The 17471-nt window shown below is 50.8% G+C and overlaps 1 protein-coding gene and 1 pseudogene across 3 annotated transcripts in view; both read right to left on the minus strand.

The window, feature by feature from the left end:
* ADAMTS17 (ADAM metallopeptidase with thrombospondin type 1 motif 17) overlaps nucleotides 1–8240 on the minus strand; it is a 367718-nt gene extending 359478 nt beyond the window's left edge. Inside the window, exons 1-2 of one of the 3 annotated variants that reach the window (XM_024232909.3) lie at nucleotides 8035–8237; nucleotides 7246–7616 (exon numbers count right to left, since the gene is read on the minus strand). In XM_024232909.3, the coding sequence (XP_024088677.2) occupies nucleotides 7246–7616; nucleotides 8035–8113 (450 nt within the window). In that variant the 5' untranslated portion in view covers nucleotides 8114–8237. Of the gene's footprint in view, nucleotides 1–7245; nucleotides 7617–8034 lie in introns of all 3 variants that reach the window. The other 2 variants (XM_063716750.1, XM_063716751.1) reach the window with 2 other exon arrangements.
* Nucleotides 8241–10665: 2425 nt separating this feature from the next.
* Nucleotides 10666–17221, minus strand: LOC100448008 (uncharacterized; annotated as a pseudogene).
* Nucleotides 17222–17471: the final 250 nt, after the last annotated feature.

Genomic DNA, 17471 nt, shown 5'->3' on the forward strand with positions numbered 1-17471 from the left:
GTTACCTTTCAACTCTCTTTGTTGTGGGTACTTGCTTTGAAGAGTTCTATTAAGACAGAGTTGTAAATCAGGCATTGTTCACTCCACACCACCTCCTGCCTGAAGCAGGACTAGCTCTCACTGCAGTGTGGAGAGTGTGAAAGACATAGAGGTTTTTATCACCTAAAGTTAGCACATGTTCTCGGCATAGCTTAGAAAATGCAGTTAAGATAACAGAGAAAGTCGGTCCTGTATGCTTCAGAGCAGCATGCCTCTGTGGCAGGGGACAAAGTCACATGATTCCACAAAGCCCGCAATGGAATCCCCTTTCTTCAGGAGTCTGCAGCTCCTCAGTTAACACGAGTGGGTCTTAGGTCTCCTTCTCTAGGTCAAGATGGGTTGAGAGGATAGGGCCAACGGGGTGGTGAGTTTGCTTCCTGTAGGGACCAATCTGCTTCCAAAAAGTAAAAGCCACCCTATAACTGCAGATCTTCCCGTCCTGCCTCTCACTCTCCAGTGGGCACGCACCTCTTTCGATCCTCCCGTCCTGCCTCTCACTCTCCAGCGGGCACGCACCTCTTTCGATCCTCCCGTCCTGCCTCTGACTCTCCAGCGGGCATGCACCTCTTTCCGTGGAAGGAGCCTCCCCCACGCAACACGGCCACGTGGGGCTTCCCAACCTGCACCCCTTCTGAGGCACCACCCGGAGGGCCCCTCCCCCGGTCCCGCCGCCACTTTGAATGTGAAATGCCTGAGCACAGATGCTTGGTCTTCTTCCCAAAGCAGGCCTCTCTTTGGTAATGTGGGGGTCCCTCACTTCAGTGTCAGCCCTTTCAGACCACTAGTCAGTGCCAGCCAGCCAAAAAGGACTCCCAGAGTCCCTCTTGTGTGGTCTTCCTTCCTTTCTGAGGCTTGCCATGGTCGGAGACTTGAGCCTGGTCACCTCCCTGCTCTAAGGGCTCCCCTCGTCCAGTCCTCCCCATACGGCTAGCCCCAGGATTCCCCAACTACCCATCCTCCATTGCCTCTCAGCCGTGACACTCAGAGTGCCCTCCCAGAACGGCAGCATCAGCATCCCCTGGGGAGCTTGTGAGAAATGCAAGCTCTCAGGCCCACCCCAGACCTGCTACATCAAAAACTCCTGGATGGGGCCCAGCAGTCAGTTTAACGGGCCCTCCAGGGGACTGTAACGCCGGCTCAAGGTTGAGAACCACTGCTCTAGGATCAAGTCCAAATGCCTTTGGTTGGCACCCGGAGACCTGCCCCATTTAATCCACATGCCTGCCAGTTCAGTTCCTCTACCCCCATCTCTCCCTTAAAACCACCACCCCACAAATCCACTCATGGGTCCCTTATCTCAGGACAACGGGGCCTCGGTGACTTTTCAGTCACTCCTCCCTCCTGGAATCTGAAGCCTACCCTCCTCCCTCCCAAAGCCCCGCCCTGCCCAGTTCCAGGCTCCAGCGCACCTACCTCCAGGAGGCTGGGACTGTCTTCCCAGACAGGGCTTGCATTGTCTTTCTCTCTGAGCCTTGCTGGGTGCCTACCAGAGCATCCTGCACATGGCAGGTGTGTGATAATGATCCGCTCATTCAGGCAACAGTGATGACTGATCAGCTGATGTATAACTAGAAAAGTCTGGGAACAGCCTGCGGGGCAGGAGAAGCAGCCTGTTTTTAATGCCTTAATGTGCCAGGCTCTCACTAAATGATTTCACAGACTTTATTGTCTTCCATTCTAGCAACAGCCTTGCGGGGCCCATGTTATTTACCCCTGTATGGCTGCAGGCAGAAAGGTTCAAAGGAGTTAAGTGACTCGCTCAAGATCACAGCTCCAAATGGCCATATAATTTCATTTCCCAAGAAGCAAGAATGTGACTATGCACCTAGGGAGCTGTGCACAGAAGCAGGTCCAGGGAAAAGTTAACCAACCACTCTGCATGGTTCCCTCAGATGTACTGGCTGCAAAAAACATCTTCCCCATCACACACATCCAAGATCAGGCAGCTGCAGCATTTCAGAGTTCAGGAAATAAGCTCCAAGAATGCAATCAGTCAAAGAAGACTGCTTCAGTTCATCATCCCATCTTTTACTTCTTTTTCATTTGTTTTTAAATGTTGTCAACAAAAGTTCAAAGTGGGAAAATCTAATATGTGTCCTAGACGATGCTGGTGGGCAGCTTGGTGCAGGGCAGTCAGTGCCTGGTATCCTAAGAGGAGTCAGCCCAGCCCTGGAGAGCTGCAGCTGGATGGAGCCCTGGGCAATCAGGAGGAACACAAGAGTATGCAGGGCTGGAGAGGACAAACGGGGACAAAGAGAAGCCACCACAAGGCCACAGGAATGTTGTTCCAGAGGTGGCAGCCAGAGGCCTTAGAACTTTCTGAGTTCTTCCCTCCAATACTTTCGTGCCTCTAAACTTCACGAAACTGTCCTTGCCCTTCTTCCATTCCTGCCAAAGTGCCCCTTAACTTCCACTCAATTGTTGCTTTTTACAAAGTTCTATATATGTGCTTTGTATTCTCCAAACATATTTATTCTGCACACGATCAATCCCTCAGCAATACTAAGTAATCACTTAGGACTATGTACCTTCCTCAGACCTGTCTCAATATAATGATGTATTATAATGCAGTCCCTTCCAATGGGTCTCCACACCATATAATTTTTGACAAGACTAATTCCTACTCAGCTGTTCTCCATCGAGTAGGCTGCATTATAAAGCTGGGCAATTTTGTAAATCAATCAATCAAAAGGGTTTGATAACTCTTTTCTAAAGAAACAGGTAGTAACATCCCAAACCTGCTTCTTCATCACAGGAGTCGTACAAATGCAGGCTGCCCTCTTAAAAGTGGGGTCCCCAACACTTCTAACCTAAGCTGCCTACTCATCAGCTGGCTGAGCTCACCCAGGCTGGAGTGCATTGGCGGGATCTCACCTCACTGCAAGCTCCACCTCCCAGGTTCAAGTGATTCTCCTGCCTCAGCCTCCCGAGTAGCTGGGATTACAGGTGCCCACCACCATGCCCAGCTAATTTTTTTATCTTTAGTAGAGATGAGGTTTCACCATGTTGGCCAGACTGGTCTTGAGCTCCTGACCTGCTGGTCCGCCTGCCTCGGCCTTCCAAAGTGCTGGGATTACAGGTATAAGCCACCGCACCTGGCTGCCCCCATCTATTCTTATCTGGACTACACTTGCTCCCCTATAAATTAGAGGTGAGCATTCTCTAAAAGTTCTCAAGTGGACTGGAACAGCTGTACAGAACTATGAATGTCCCATGTGCCACAAATGACGTGCTACCAACATGGACACATGGTCTGCAGCCAGAGTGAGGGTGGGCTGGGCCACCAGACTGACCCCAGTGATTCCAAATAAGAGTCCTACAGCATGTGGCTGTGACAACAGAGGAGCTATGGTAGGAGGATCCCTGACCTTCTCACAGTCCTTCAAGGTGGCCTGGAACGCGGTTATGGCTAAATGTTTTGCAGCCCAGAGCTCCTTGGTGGTCTGTCTGGTCCCACCATCTCACAGTGTGCCCCTGGCAGGCCACAGCCTTGGCCGAGAAGGGGTGGACACATTCCAGTGGGTGGCCTTCCCAAGCTTTGTGAGTATCATCCAAGGAAGGATGGCCGCTGCTTGGCAGACCAAACCCAACAGCAGGGGCCTCCAGCCCTCCCCTCCTCTCGTTCACTCTTCCTAAAACAAGTCCTCCAGCCACTCACTTCAGACAAGCTGCATAGATTCTTTTCAGAGCCTGACGCTCATGCTGTTCTTGAAGTGCCCTCTCTGCTATCCTGTCTACCTGTGAAGTTCAGCCTGATTCCAATGCCACTGGCCTTCCACGATCCAGTCCTGATCACAGAGGCAGCTGATCCGAACTTACATAAATTCATGTGGAGTGGAAAGGCCTTCCTTATACACCTGAAGTTCATGCTTTGCAATGATATTCTCATAGAAACACTTCCAAAAAACCTATGCTCTAAAGACTCTTAGAAATGTAAATACAATGAAGAAGCATAAACAGAAAACAATTAATACTTAAGTCTACGGCCTTTGAAGATCCAAAAGGCGCAGCTGGCCCAGCTTTTCAAGATAAGACACCAAGAAAGGAATGCCGCAGGCCCATGCCTCTGTCTGCTGTCAAAAGGAGAAGGAGCAAAAATGGAACAGGTGCTTTACTTTCCATGGCCCCTAAACAGCTAAGGAATGATCTATTCTAATAATGCGTCTCCTTTAAACAGATAGCAAACATCTCTGGAGGCAAATAGCACAGATTCTATGCAACATGGAACAGAACCTGTGTGCCCCCAGCCCAGGCACTCAACACTCTCTACTGAGCCCTTTAGGAGATGTTCGATACAGTGGGACTTACCAACAATTAACGTGATACTCAACATCCGGAATGAAGTTTTGTTGAACGCAGCCACATCCATTCGCTTGTATGCCATCCGTAGCTGTAGCTGCTTTCACACTAAAAGGGCAGCTTTCAGCAGCTGCAACAAAGGCTATGTGGCCCACAAAGCCTAAAATATTTATTATCTGGTACTTACAAGAAGTTTGCCCGACTCTTGCTCCTCATTTTTAGATACAAGGACACTTTGAAATGCCCCTCATCCATGGCCACCAAAAATCATCTACTTATAGCCTCCCTTCCCACACCTTATAGCCGAGGCTGTCGTAGCAAATACACACACACAACTCCACATCTCCACTTCACACAGTCAAGAGGGACTAACACAACATCATCAGCCACCTGAACTGAGAACCAAAGTGAAAGCTAGTCTGCAGTGCAAACTTGGTTAGCCCAAATTCCTGTTGCTTTCTTTTCCTTACGCTTTCAGGACCCCCTTGCAAGCAAAGGGTCCACCTCCAAGTCACCCCACTGTCTCTTCCCTCCTGCCTTCAATATGTATGGAGGGGGAAGTGTCCAATGTCCAGCTCACACGAACGGGATGAACAAGGCAGACTAAACAACAGAAGTGTCTGCTCCAGCAGGAATTTAAAAGCTGAAGTCTTAGAGGTACACCCGCCACTGGCACACACTGAACTCAGCCTGTTGGCCAGGTTCCTTTATCTAAAGCACAGCACCCTCACATGGTGCTAAAGGGAAGGACAGTCTTGCCGAGAAGCTGGCTGAGATGCCATCTATGACAGGGCCCAGCCCTCATTCTGCGAGGATTTTAAATCAATGTTATCCAGCTTTCCACCTCGGCTCCTTCACACATAGCTCCTTGCTGGAAACTTTACACCAAGTATAAACTCTGACCTCTACAGAAACTCACTAAACCGCAGCAAATGGGATTCAGATGTTTCCATGTACAGTACAATGATGTGACTTAGACTTTAAACACTTTGGCAAAAACAGGAAAAATGATGTGGGCCTTCCAGTCCCTCCCAGAACATGATACAGCCTTGACCCGAGCCCTACAGTGATCTGAGGCTTTCTCACTCCTACTTAAGCCTCCCCGCCCACAACCCACATTCCCCGCCCACAACCCACATTCCCCGCCCACAACCCACATTCCCCGCCCACAACCCACATTCCCCGTCCACAACCCACATTCCCCGCCCACAACCCACATTCCCCACCCACAACCCACATTCCCCGCCCACAACCCACATTTCCCCGCCCACAACCCACATTCCCCGCCCCAGGTCCACATTCCCCGCCCACAACCCACATTCCCCGTCCACAACCCACATTCCCCGCCCACAACCCACATTCCCCGCCCACAACCCACATTCCCCGCCCACAACCCACATTCCCCGCCCACAACCCACATTCCCCGCCCACAACCCACATTCCCCGCCCCAGGTCCACATTCCCAGCCCCAGGTCCACATTCTCCGCCCCAGGTCCACATTCCCCGCCCTCAGGTCCACATTCCCCGCCCTCAGGTCCACATTCCCCGCCCCAGGTCCACATTACCTCCTTCCTACCAGGCCCCCTCCAAGGGTCTATATCACTTTCCTTGTTTCACCAAAGTTGCCTATTTTTCCCAGCTGAGCAAAAGCCTATCACATCCTAATCAGAACTCAGAAAATTCCTGAAAGGAGAGCCAGGCTGATCTAGGAAACTACACACAGAGATACCCGCAGCACTGGGAAGAAAGGAGAGGTCTCACATAAGACCTTGCACCCCCGGCCTTCTAGCTTTGTAGATTCTCGAGGACTCGCCACAGACTCTGTAAGGGCTGGAGAATTCTAGATGGTGGCACAAGAAAAGGTGGAGGTGTGGGGAGCAGTTTCTCATGCCTGGGAAGGACAGACACAAACTAATATCAGAAACTGCCTCCCCAGAGGCCAGTCATGACAGAAGACAGAGAACCCCTGCGGTTCATGCTCTGGGTCCATACCAAGCTTCGCTGGGGGCAGCCCATCTGCCGGCCATGTGTGGTGCTTTCGGGGCACGATGGAGAAGCTGAGTGCTCGTCTGGGCGCCAGTGTAGCCACATGATCAAGTGTGTGCGCAGGCAGGGCAAGTGCACACAAGAACCCCCCCTCCCCCTGGGAGCACCTGTTAACGGGTGCCTCAAATGCAACAGGCCAGGAACTTCGGGGCAGGGAAGTTACCGCCACAGCAAGGGAGCTCCTGGGGGCAGGAATAGGGTTTATCACCAATGTAAGCACCCCTCAGGCCTGGTTGGGGGTGGGCACCAGACAAATGCCTACTAATAGTATAACGAAGCAAAGACAAACACCCTTTCTCTCCTGTTTCTTACGTTTCAGCTAAGAAGAGTGGGGTGAGCCGTGGCCTGTCTGGGTACCTCTCCAAACTTCCTGTTCCAGGTACAGAGAGAAGACTCAAAAGGAAGGGAGGTGAATGCCCACTCCCCCACCTCCACGTCCAAGAACATAACACCTATACGCACACAGGTACTCCCGTGACATACACTTCGACACAGCGGTGCAGATGCAGTGTTTCTACACTGGGGCCAAGGCGCCTCTGTCCAGGGCCCTGACAGTTTCATCCCCGCTAGATCTGCGCTCCCTAGGGCGGGCGGCGTATACCCCATGCAACCCCAGCTCCGCGTGGGTTCCACGGGCTGCAGAGGCGCTGGACTGGGATGCTGCCCCTCCCACCCCCTTTGCCTACAGAGGGCACTGAAGGCCGGGGTGGGGAATGGGGAGAGGTGGAAAGGCAGGGGGTTCCCTCCGGTTCCCCTGGAGGCTGGACTTCCAGCAGAGGCGCCCCACCCCCACCCTCCACGGCGACCACTCTGCGCCGCAACAGACCAGACGGGCCGACCCGGAGATGGCGCGGGCAGTACCAGGCCGCCGGCGGCGCCGCAGGCGCTGAGCGAGACGAGGGAGCCGGGGTGGCCGAGCACACGGCCCGAGTAGAAGCACAGCTCGGCGGGGCGGCCGCGGCGCCCGGCCGCGCCCGCCTCCTCCACCTCGAAGCCTCGGGACAGGAAGCGCAGGTCGCGGCGCAGCTGAAGGTACAGGTCGCGCCCGAAGGCCGGCAGGTGCAGCAGCAGGGCGCGCTCTCCCGGCCGGGCGCGCGGGGCAGCTGGGGGCGTGCGGGGGCGTCGCCGCCGTCGGGGCCCGGGGGCTGCGGGCAGCGGCGGCAGGTGCACGTCGTCGGGGCGCACCCGCCACGGGAGCACCACCTCCACTTCGGCCGCCGCGTCGCCGACAGCTGCGGGGAGAGAGGAGACGCGTCAGCGCGGCGGGGCCCGCCCGGACGCCCGCCCTCCCGCTGGCCGCCAGCCGCCGGCCGCGCCAGCGCGGGGACAGCGCGACCCGGAGCGGGCGCTGCCTTCCCTTCCCTCGCCCGGCACCTCCACGCTGGCCCGCGCCACCCGGGGACGGTCTCCGGCGCAGCCGCCCGAGCACCTCCCGGAACGGCGCCGCGCATCGGCGAGCGCAGACCCGGCGGCGGCGCGCCGGCCACGGAGCCACCCGATTCCCGTACTCCGGCAGCGGCCCGCGCCTCCTCCGCTCGGGCGCAGTCAGCGGTCCCGCCGCCGCCCCCGGGCCGCCAGGACGCCGCGAGGACGCAGAGGGAAGGTAGGCGCAGGACGCGGGGTGAAGAGGGCTGTGGGAGGGGGCGCTACCTGTGCCCGGGTCCGGTCCCCAAACCAGCAGCAGCAGCACGGGCAGGACGAGCGGAGGCAGCAGGGCGCCGTCACACATGGTACCCGGGACCGGCAGCCCCCGGACCGTGGCGGCGAAGCAGGAGCGCGCTAGGCGGCGGCGCCAGCCGGAGTGAAGCCCTCCAGCCTTTGGAAAAAGTAATTAGCGCTGCGGACAAACCCAACGTGGTAAAGCCCAAGCCCCGCCTTCCCCTCGGAAAGCGGGAGGGGATTGGGCCCTCGCTTTCCTCCGCCCCGCCTCCTCCTTCCCTACTGGTTGCGATGGGTCGAAACCACAGTGCGTAGTTAGGTTGTCAGCGCTTTCTTACACGTGGTTTCTGGGCAGTGGCGGGGACGCGGCACCAGGTGGCGCGCGGGAGCCGACCGGAGCCGTGCGACCCTGGAAGAGCTGGAGGATGCAGGGCTGGTCTTCAGAGCTTGTCCTCATTTTGGAAATCTCTCAGCCTGCTGCCCAGTTTCCCGGGAAGATAGGCCGGAAATTGCCCCGACCAAGCGGTTTCATCCAAAACTGCATATACTCTTTACATCTAAAGTTAGGTTTTGGTTGTTTGTGGCTGGAAAGACTCCCAGTCCACTTTCCTGCACACCTGAGTTTGCACCTGAAGGCTATATCCGCGGCGTTTATCCAAACTCCTCACACCTCCTGTCTTCTTTAATCCCACAGGAGCCAGTGCAACAGGCATGCTCACACCCTCTTACAGATTGAAAAACTGAGGAAGAGAGAGAGCTTAAGGAAAAACGCTTAAGTTACCCAGAGAGTTCCTGCTGGAGCAAAGGCTAGAATTTGTGGCCCTGATTTCTGGCTTGGTGCTTCTTATTAACAGCAGGATCCCCCCCACCCCGAGGGAAGCAGGACTCAGTGTTACAGGTTAGGAAACTGAGGCACAAAGTCCCAAAGCCTGGACTTGAACGTGAGTCTCCCAGAAACAGAATGAGTTGATCCTTTCCTGCCACAATATAACTGAGGTCTGCAGGGAAGGTGACTCCATTAGCTTGCTGAATAGCATCTTGTAGAGGCTCATGCCTGTAATCCCAGCACTTTGGGAGGCCGAGGCGAGCGGGTCACGAAGTCAGGGGTTCGAGACTAGCCTGGCCAATATGGTGAAACCCTGTCTCTACTAAAAATACAAAAATTAGCCAGGCGTGATGGTGCACACCTGTAGTCCCAGCTACTCGGGAGGCTAAGGCAGAAGAATCGCTTGAACCCCGGGGAACAGAGGTTGCAGTGAGCCGAGAATGTGCCACTGCACTCCAGCCTGGGCAACAGAGCAAGACTCCATCTCCAAACAAAACAAAACAAAACAAAAACAATTAACTGAAGTGTAAGCACAACCAATCTTAGGTTTCCCTTCCCTTCCCTGTCCTGCCCTTTTCCATTTTATCATAGCAGAAAGGTTATAGTTCCCCACCGGATGCTGCTTGAAGCCTCGGAATCTAAATTCATCACAGGATTACATATCATCTGAAGGAATCTATAACACTGTCCAGCTTCCCCGAAATATAATGAACCCCAAGGCTGAGCAGTGGCCCTCCACAGAGGCCTGCCACAAAAAGGGCTGCCACTCACCGCTTGGCACCTGCAGTTCTGGGGGCATCTACACAGGTCCTGCTCTTGGCCAGGCCTGGGGCTGTGTTTCTCCTCCTTGCCTCTGTCCAGGTCAACAGCCTCAGACGACTGACAGCTCAGCACCATTTTCTGGCAGCACAAGAAACCCTGGTGATTGAGGTGATGGATACCTCATTTACCCTGATGGGATTATTACTCATTGTATGGCCATATCAAAAAAATTCATGTATATACATTTTATAAACATATACACCTACTATGTACTCACAAAGTATTATTTTTTTTAAAGATATCACAGTAAGCTTCTTAGTGAATCTCTTTGTCAAAAAGCCATTTCTAAGTCCTGCCTCTGAAAACCGTGGAGCCACACCACCTCACAAGCACAAGTCAGCCTGAAGTAGCCATCACCAACCTATCAGATGATGCACAAATGCTAAAATTAGTCCATAGGGATATGAAAACTAAAACAGAAAGATACTATTTTATCTCCCAACTAACCAAAATTAAAGAGCTTAGAAAAATCAAGAATTAGAGAGGACACTCTGCTACCCTTGGTTGGGAGTATAAATTGGCACAGCCACTCTGAGGAACAATTGGGCAAACTGTAAAATTAAAGTTTTACTTTAGTTTTAGTAAAACTAAAAATGCACACATTCTACAACTCTGTAATTCCACGCTGGTTAATTACTCCAGAGAAACTCTGGCACACGTACAAGAATGTTTGTTCACCAGGGCACCTTATTAAGAGCAAAAAATTGCAAAAACCTGAATGTTCGTCATTACATAAATGGCTACTTGAACACCATTAATTAAAAGAAATACAAAAATCTCATATATGTAACAACACGGACAGATCTCCAAGATCAGTTATCAAATTTTTAAAAAAATCAAGTTGCAGAATGATGCACACCAAAAAAAAATGTATATAAACACACAGACACATATGAAATAATCTGCATGGATTCAGATAAATGTACATAAAATCAAAGAGAAAAGTCTGGAATAATACACACCAAACTTAGTTAAGGTTTATTGTTCTTTTTGTATTAAATTGCATGTTGAGGAAAGGTACTACAAAAGGAAAATAAAAACCTGGGACCCCAATTCACTCTGCCAAAAGAAAAAAATCAAGCTGAAAGCTGAGTCATGCAATAAGCTGCCTTTTCTTTTGTTCCTAAGCAGACAGCTGCAGATAAAAGGTTAAACATCTCCACAGGTAGCTGGTGGAGTAAGAGAGAGAAAGAAGAAACGGAAAAGTGACATGAAGGCAAGATGGTGTTCGGTGACTCCATGCTGCTCCAGTCCCTGGATTGGATTCCAGCACCAGGGGCCTGTGTCTACTGCTGCACTGTTGAAGACACTGTCATGGTTATCGTGGTTGATTCTGGATCTACCAAAGTAGTGCTCCCTTGACCGGGGCCCAGTTCTCATTGCCACACCAGCAACTTCCAGCACCTGTTGCATGGAATCCTTACCTCTGCCCTCTGCCATCTAATCTCCTGCCAGGGCCTCTTTTTGGCAGAAGCTAGCAAGAAGCCTAAGAAAATGTAAGGGAGTCAGAGAACGAAGGTTGCAGACTTTGAGCTTCAGTAAAAAGCAGAACCTGGAAGTGGGTGTGTGGGGCTGGGAGACAGATCTGCTAAAGGTCTTAATCTGACCACCATGAATCTGAATTCCCTTTGCCCTTCATCCTTGTATTCGCCAGTCATATTAAAAAGTTTAAGCCTCCATGCCTTCCACTTTCTCTTTCACAGCATTTCCTCCACAATACTGTGAACTGCCTTCCCCTACCCAAATCCCAGATCCTGCTCGGTCTTGAAACCTTCCCACTGTGCCCTTAGGAGCTGCTGCTCCATAGCCTAGATCTGCTGCCTCTTCTCTGAGCGTTCTGTACTTACGAATGGAACTCCTTTGAAAATGTAAGGTGGCAACAAAATTCTACATTTCTCAGCATCTTTTTTCCCCTAAGGATGGTCACTTGTCACAGTTCTCGCCACTGTGATAGAAGGAGATCCTTCTGCCGCTGTATACCCCTTTTCACTGTGTCTCTTCCTCTTTGCTCCTGCCTAGAATTGGCATGTGATTCCTGGAATTCCAGCAGCCATCTGGTAAGCATGAGGAAGAGTGCCATACCCCTGGGAAGCAAAAAGATCAATGCACTCTGTGTTGCTGATGACATCTTGGAGTCACCATGCCAGACCTGAGCTGTCTACTTCTGTACTTTTTGCTGTATCGGAAGAAATTATACTCTTGTCTCTTTTAAGCTGTTGCTATTTGGGTTGTCTGTTATATGCAGCCAAACTCGACCCCTAACAGACACACATATAGACAACTCCCATCCCCTACCCTGGGCTCTGGGCTCCTCAATTTCCTCCTTCAGTGACCTTCTGTGCTATGCTGCCCCAACTGTCCACTCTCAAAGTCACACCCTACACCTTGTCATCACCCCTAGCTGTTCCACCTTCCAAAACTTGAACATCCACCTCGGACCAGGGCTTCTTTTCCTCCCAGCATGCCCTTCCAAATGCTCCTACCTCAGAAGGTCTCTTAGTCTGCATCTCCCAACCCACCAGCCTCTCTTCACTTGCCTCCACATCCAGCTTGCATTCCAGGCCGATGACTCTGAAAACACTCTTGCCAATATGCTCAGCACCCTCCCCTATGCCTTTTCACTGCAGTTGTCAGGCGGAACTACAGGCCTGGGTAAACTCAACTCTCTACTCTCCCTGAGCATGTGGTTGAGCTCTGAACACCACTGGAGCCAAGCATGCAACAGGGAAATCTGCAATCACCTTCTTCAGTTGAGCCGTCGCCATGCCTACCATTGCTACGCCCCTTTCTCTCAATGCAGTGATGATCTCCAACCCTCCCCTTCTCAGCTTCGCATTCCTCATCTCATCCCTTTCTCTTGGCAGCGGACAAGCACTCACTTTACAGAGACATCCCCTAGTCCAGACTCATTGCCACGGTTTGAATGTTTATGTCCCTCCAAAATTCATGGTGAAACTTACCTCATTGTGCTGGTATTAAGAGGTGGAACCTTTTGGGTTAAGGCCCAAAGTCATGAGGGCTCTGCCCTCATGAATGGAGTTAATGCCCTCATTAAAGAGGCTCAAGAGGGCTTCTTGGCCCTTTTGCCCTGCATCTCTTCTGCCATATGAGGACACAGCATCTGTCCTCTTCAGAGGATGCAGCAACAAGGTGCCATCTTGGACACAGGGAGCTCAGCAGACACTGAATCTGCTGGCGCCTTGACCCTGGACTTCCCAGCCACCAGAACCATGAGAAATAAATGTCTATTTTTCATAAATTACCAGGTCTAAGCTATTTTGTCATAGCAGCAGGAACTAAGCAGGAACATAGCAGCAGGACTAAGGCACTCCTCCTCCCAGCTCCAGACCATGCGTCCAGCTGTTCAGTTGACCACTTCAAAGAGCGAGACCATGGAATGTGATCCAGTTTCAAGGATGGATGAGAATGTTTCAAGTCTGCCTTTGTTTTTGTTTGACTTTGAAAAAAGAAATCATCCAGTGGATGATGGAAGGATCATGGGACACTGATATCATTTGGGTACACGTTGTACTTGTTTGGTTAACCCTATTTGGATAAACTGTTGTGGTCTGGGTTTAGTTGCTTGCAGCCAAGGTCATCTATGATCTAATGTCTTCAGACTATTCACCAGAGTACTATTTCTCCTGCCCAAGCTCTTGATGAGGACTGGCCAGCTGAAAGCTAGGGTTAAATCCAACTCCATGCATGACCCAAGGAACAGCTACTCCCTGATGCTGAACAAGGCCAAAGCCATATACTGTGAACAAGCACAAAACAGAGCAAGGCTGGCATGTGCTTCCACAAATTGTGAAGCCCAAACAGTTGCCTCTGCTGTAGCTGATGGTGACTTATTAGCAAAGAAAACATTTTCTTTTTGGAAAAGAGTTTTAGATTGGCTTCAATGCTTGGACAAAAAGAGGTCAGCCCTACAAGGCCCATGACACTGAGCATAGCTACAATGTATTGAAAACAGGCATCACTGATGCCCACACAGCCCTAAAAATTGCATCTCGGTGCCCAGACAATGTATGAGTTTAGGCAATTCAACTTCATGTTGAACTTTTCAAAGTTAATTAGTTGAGAAATATCAAAAAAGCATTTGTCAAAGTAATACTGTGACATTTCAAAGAGTTGATCTTGAACCCATCTTTCAACCAGTGGTTGAATAGTGAGACCAGTACCTGCAGATGACACACCTGCTATCTAATGATGGAACCACACCATCCCCAGAAAAGAGTCCCATTATCCTGTGTTCTGGAACAGATCCTATACATCCAGCATATCCCAAAATGGTCCTGAATAAAATGTGCATTATACATTAGGCTGTGAGGTAGGGGATGGGGAGAGTCCAGGACACATCCCTACATCATTCTCATCACAATTATGATCTGATTTACAGAAAACAGTATCTTTGAAGTGGCATTAAAGTGAATCTTCTGGATGAGCAAAAGTGGCCAGAGGTCTACATTTAACTAAGTAGCTTAATTTACAAAAATGTCTGTCCTCAGTCTAGGCCAAGGAAAAAGCAATGGTAACTGATTCATTTATGTACTCATTAGGTCCTTCAACCCTTCTTCAGTGCCTACTTTCTGTGTGCCACGGACTGAGATGCCAAATGAAGAGGCAGCAGCATATAAATTGCAGTTTTTTCCCCACAGTTCTCTATAGAGCTCTGTTATGAACTAGACACTGTTCCTGGTGCTTGGGATTTAGAAATGAAAAAGTAACTTCTCTGTCTTCTATCTAGTGGGGGAAGGAAGATAGAAAGAAATAATTTTGTGGCAATGTAAAATGGTACAGTCACTGTGGAAAACAGTATGATCCAGCAATTCCATTTCTGGATATATACCCCAAAGCTTTGAAAGTGGGGACTCAAACAGGTATTTGCATACTCCTATTCATAGCAGCATTATTCACAATAGCCAAGGAGTGGAAGCAACCCAGGAGTCCATCAACAGAAGAGTGGATAAGCAAAATGTGATCTATTCATTCAATAGAGTATTATTCAGCCTTAAAAAGGAAGGAAATTCTGACACATGCCACACCATAGATGAACCTTAAAACATTATTCTAGGTGAAATAAACCAGTCACAAGGGACACATACTGTAAGATTCCACTTCTGTGAGGTACCTGGAGTAGTCGAATTTATGGAGACAAAAAGGAGAGTGGTGGTTGCCAGGGGTTGAGGGGAAGGGGGAATAGGGAGTTAGTGTTTAATTAGTCCAGAGTTTTTTGGGGATGATGAAAAAGTTCTGGAAATAGATGGTGGTGATGCTTGTGTCACAGGATGAACCCTGAAACTGGGGTTCAGCCTGGGAGGCTACATGGGTTCTTGGCTACATGAAGGAAGGAATTCAAGAGTGGGCCAACAGAGTCAAATGAAGCACATTTATTAAGAAAAGTAAAGGAATAAAAGAGTGGCTACTCCATAGGCAGAACAGCAGCATGGGCTCTGCCTACAGAGTAGCCACCCTTTTATTCCTTTACTTTGGTTATTTTACTTTGGTAAATTTATTCCTTTGGATAAAAGTAGCCTTACTTCAGTTATTTATTCCTTTACTTTGGTATAGTTATGGTTATTTTTTGATTATGTGATAAGCAAAGAGTGTATTATTCATGAGTTTTCTGGAAAAGGATGGGGAGTTTCCAGAACTGAGGGTTCCTTCCCTTTTTAGACCATATTGAGTGACTTCCAGACATTGTCATGGCATTTGTAAGCTGTCATGGCACTAGTGGGTGTGTCTTTTGCCATGCTAATACATTATAATTAGTGTATAATGAGCAGTGAGGACGAGCAGAGGTTGCTTTTGTCACCATCTTGATTTTGGTAGGTTTTGGCCAGCTTCTTTACCGCATCTTGTTTTATCAGCAGGGCCTTTGTGACCTGTATCTGGCGAAACCTCCTCTGAGATGCAATTCATTGGTTCCTGGGGTAACCAACCTGCCTCCCTGGCAGCCAATGACTCATCTTGTGACTAACAATGCCCAACCTCCTGGGAATGCAGCCCAGCAGGTCTCAGCCTCATTTTGCCCAGCCCCTGTTCAAGATGGAGTCGCTCTGGTTCGAACACCTCTGACAGCTGCCCGACAATGTGAATGTACTCAATGCCACTGAACTTACAAATGATTGAAATGGTAGTTTTATGTTATAGTACATTTTACTACAGTAAAAAATGTTTTAAGAAAGAAATCATTACTCCTTTGCTAAGATCTTGTTTCATCTTAACACACACGAGATTCCTTGTCTTAATTTTGTGGACAGGCAAGGCTGAATTCCGTTTCACAGATAGAGGACTGAGATTTGGGGGCAGAGGGCAGGAATTAGAAACAAGACAAACAAGAGCCTTACAGGGGCAGTGTCTTTCTGAATCTGATCCCTGTTGTCTTGAGAGCTGCAGTGAGGGAAACTCGTCTTCAGGGTCCTCAGGGTCAAAGCAATTTGTTGCCCTTGAAATAGACAAAGCTCCTAACCTTTCCAGCTTTTTGCCAACAGCTCGATTCTGATGGCCAGTGACCTTTTCCGACCCTGTTTTCAGGAGCTGACTCCTGGCAGGTTGGTTGCAGGGGCTCTCTTGAGTGCTTCACACACAGCAGTCCTGTTGGGGTGAAGGTCACCATCACTGTGATAATTGTTGTCGTCATTGAAACCACCCAGCGCTAAAGCAGCATGGGCTCTGCCCAGAGCCGCGGTGCCAGAAGCCCACACTTAGAAATAGAGGGCCGAAGGCCAAAGAGGACTGCGGGTTCTTGGGCCAAACTTGACCCTCTCAAATCCTCCAACTCGGGGATTTTGTTAGCTGGGGATTGGTGTGCCCGGGTTCCAGGACCCATGTGCAAACTGTTTCTAGGTGGAAGAAGGCCTTTGCCCCGAGGCATCGAGAGGTAACGGTGAGAGGAACAAGGGTGAGCGGGGGATCCCACCACAGCCTCCTCTGAGACCCTCTTCACACGGGTTCCAGGAGTCACCAGCCCCGCTCCCCGGCAGCCGGTGAGATGCCACATCCCCTCCAGCAGGGGCGGCCTGTCTTCCTGAACCAGCGCTGGCGGGAAACGCAGGCACCAGCTCCCTCCCTGCTGCAGAGCCCTGTTTTTCCCATTTGCATTTCACTACTTTCCTGTTGAGCTTGGATTCCAGCCTCAAATTCCGCGATCTGGCCAGCATCCTAATCCCCGAGTGAATCTTGCCAACCACTCTCTGTGGGGCCTGTGCGCTGCCTCCTGGGTTCTAGGGCGCTGGCAGCGTCCGCTGCACCCGGAACGGGAGCCCCAGCCTCCCGAGGCCTTCCTGCCTGGCTCTGGGAATGGCCACTGTCCAGAAAGCGCCGCGGCCCTCCATGCTTGCTCACTCAGCCAGGCCCTTGTGGGGATACTGCAGACAAGTCCAAGCTACTATCCCTTTAAATACAGACGTTTCAGTCTAGCTGTTACCGGTCCCATCCGGAGTGCTTGTGTGCCCTACTTTCCCGCATGGGCTTGGCTCTGCCCTGCACCGGGCGGTGCTACTGAGATCTCAGCCAGCCTCAGAGCTGAGTGTCCAGGGCCTTCAAATGTCCCCATCCTTGAAAAGGCAACCCCAGTGGCATCTTCTGCGGGGAGACCAGAAGCAGCATCTGACGAGGAGACAGCACTGGCAGTCCCCATACAACTCAATCGGCTGGATGAGGGCCCTTAGTGTCAGGCAACGGCCGGAGCTGCATCCCACCCCCTCCTCCCCTGAGAACAGCTGTGAGAAGCCGCCTATTTTTCATCGTTCTGCAACACACCTTTCCCTTCCTTGGG

This window comes from Pongo abelii, chromosome 16, assembly GCF_028885655.2.
Source record: "Pongo abelii isolate AG06213 chromosome 16, NHGRI_mPonAbe1-v2.0_pri, whole genome shotgun sequence".
NCBI lineage: Eukaryota > Metazoa > Chordata > Mammalia > Primates > Hominidae > Pongo > Pongo abelii.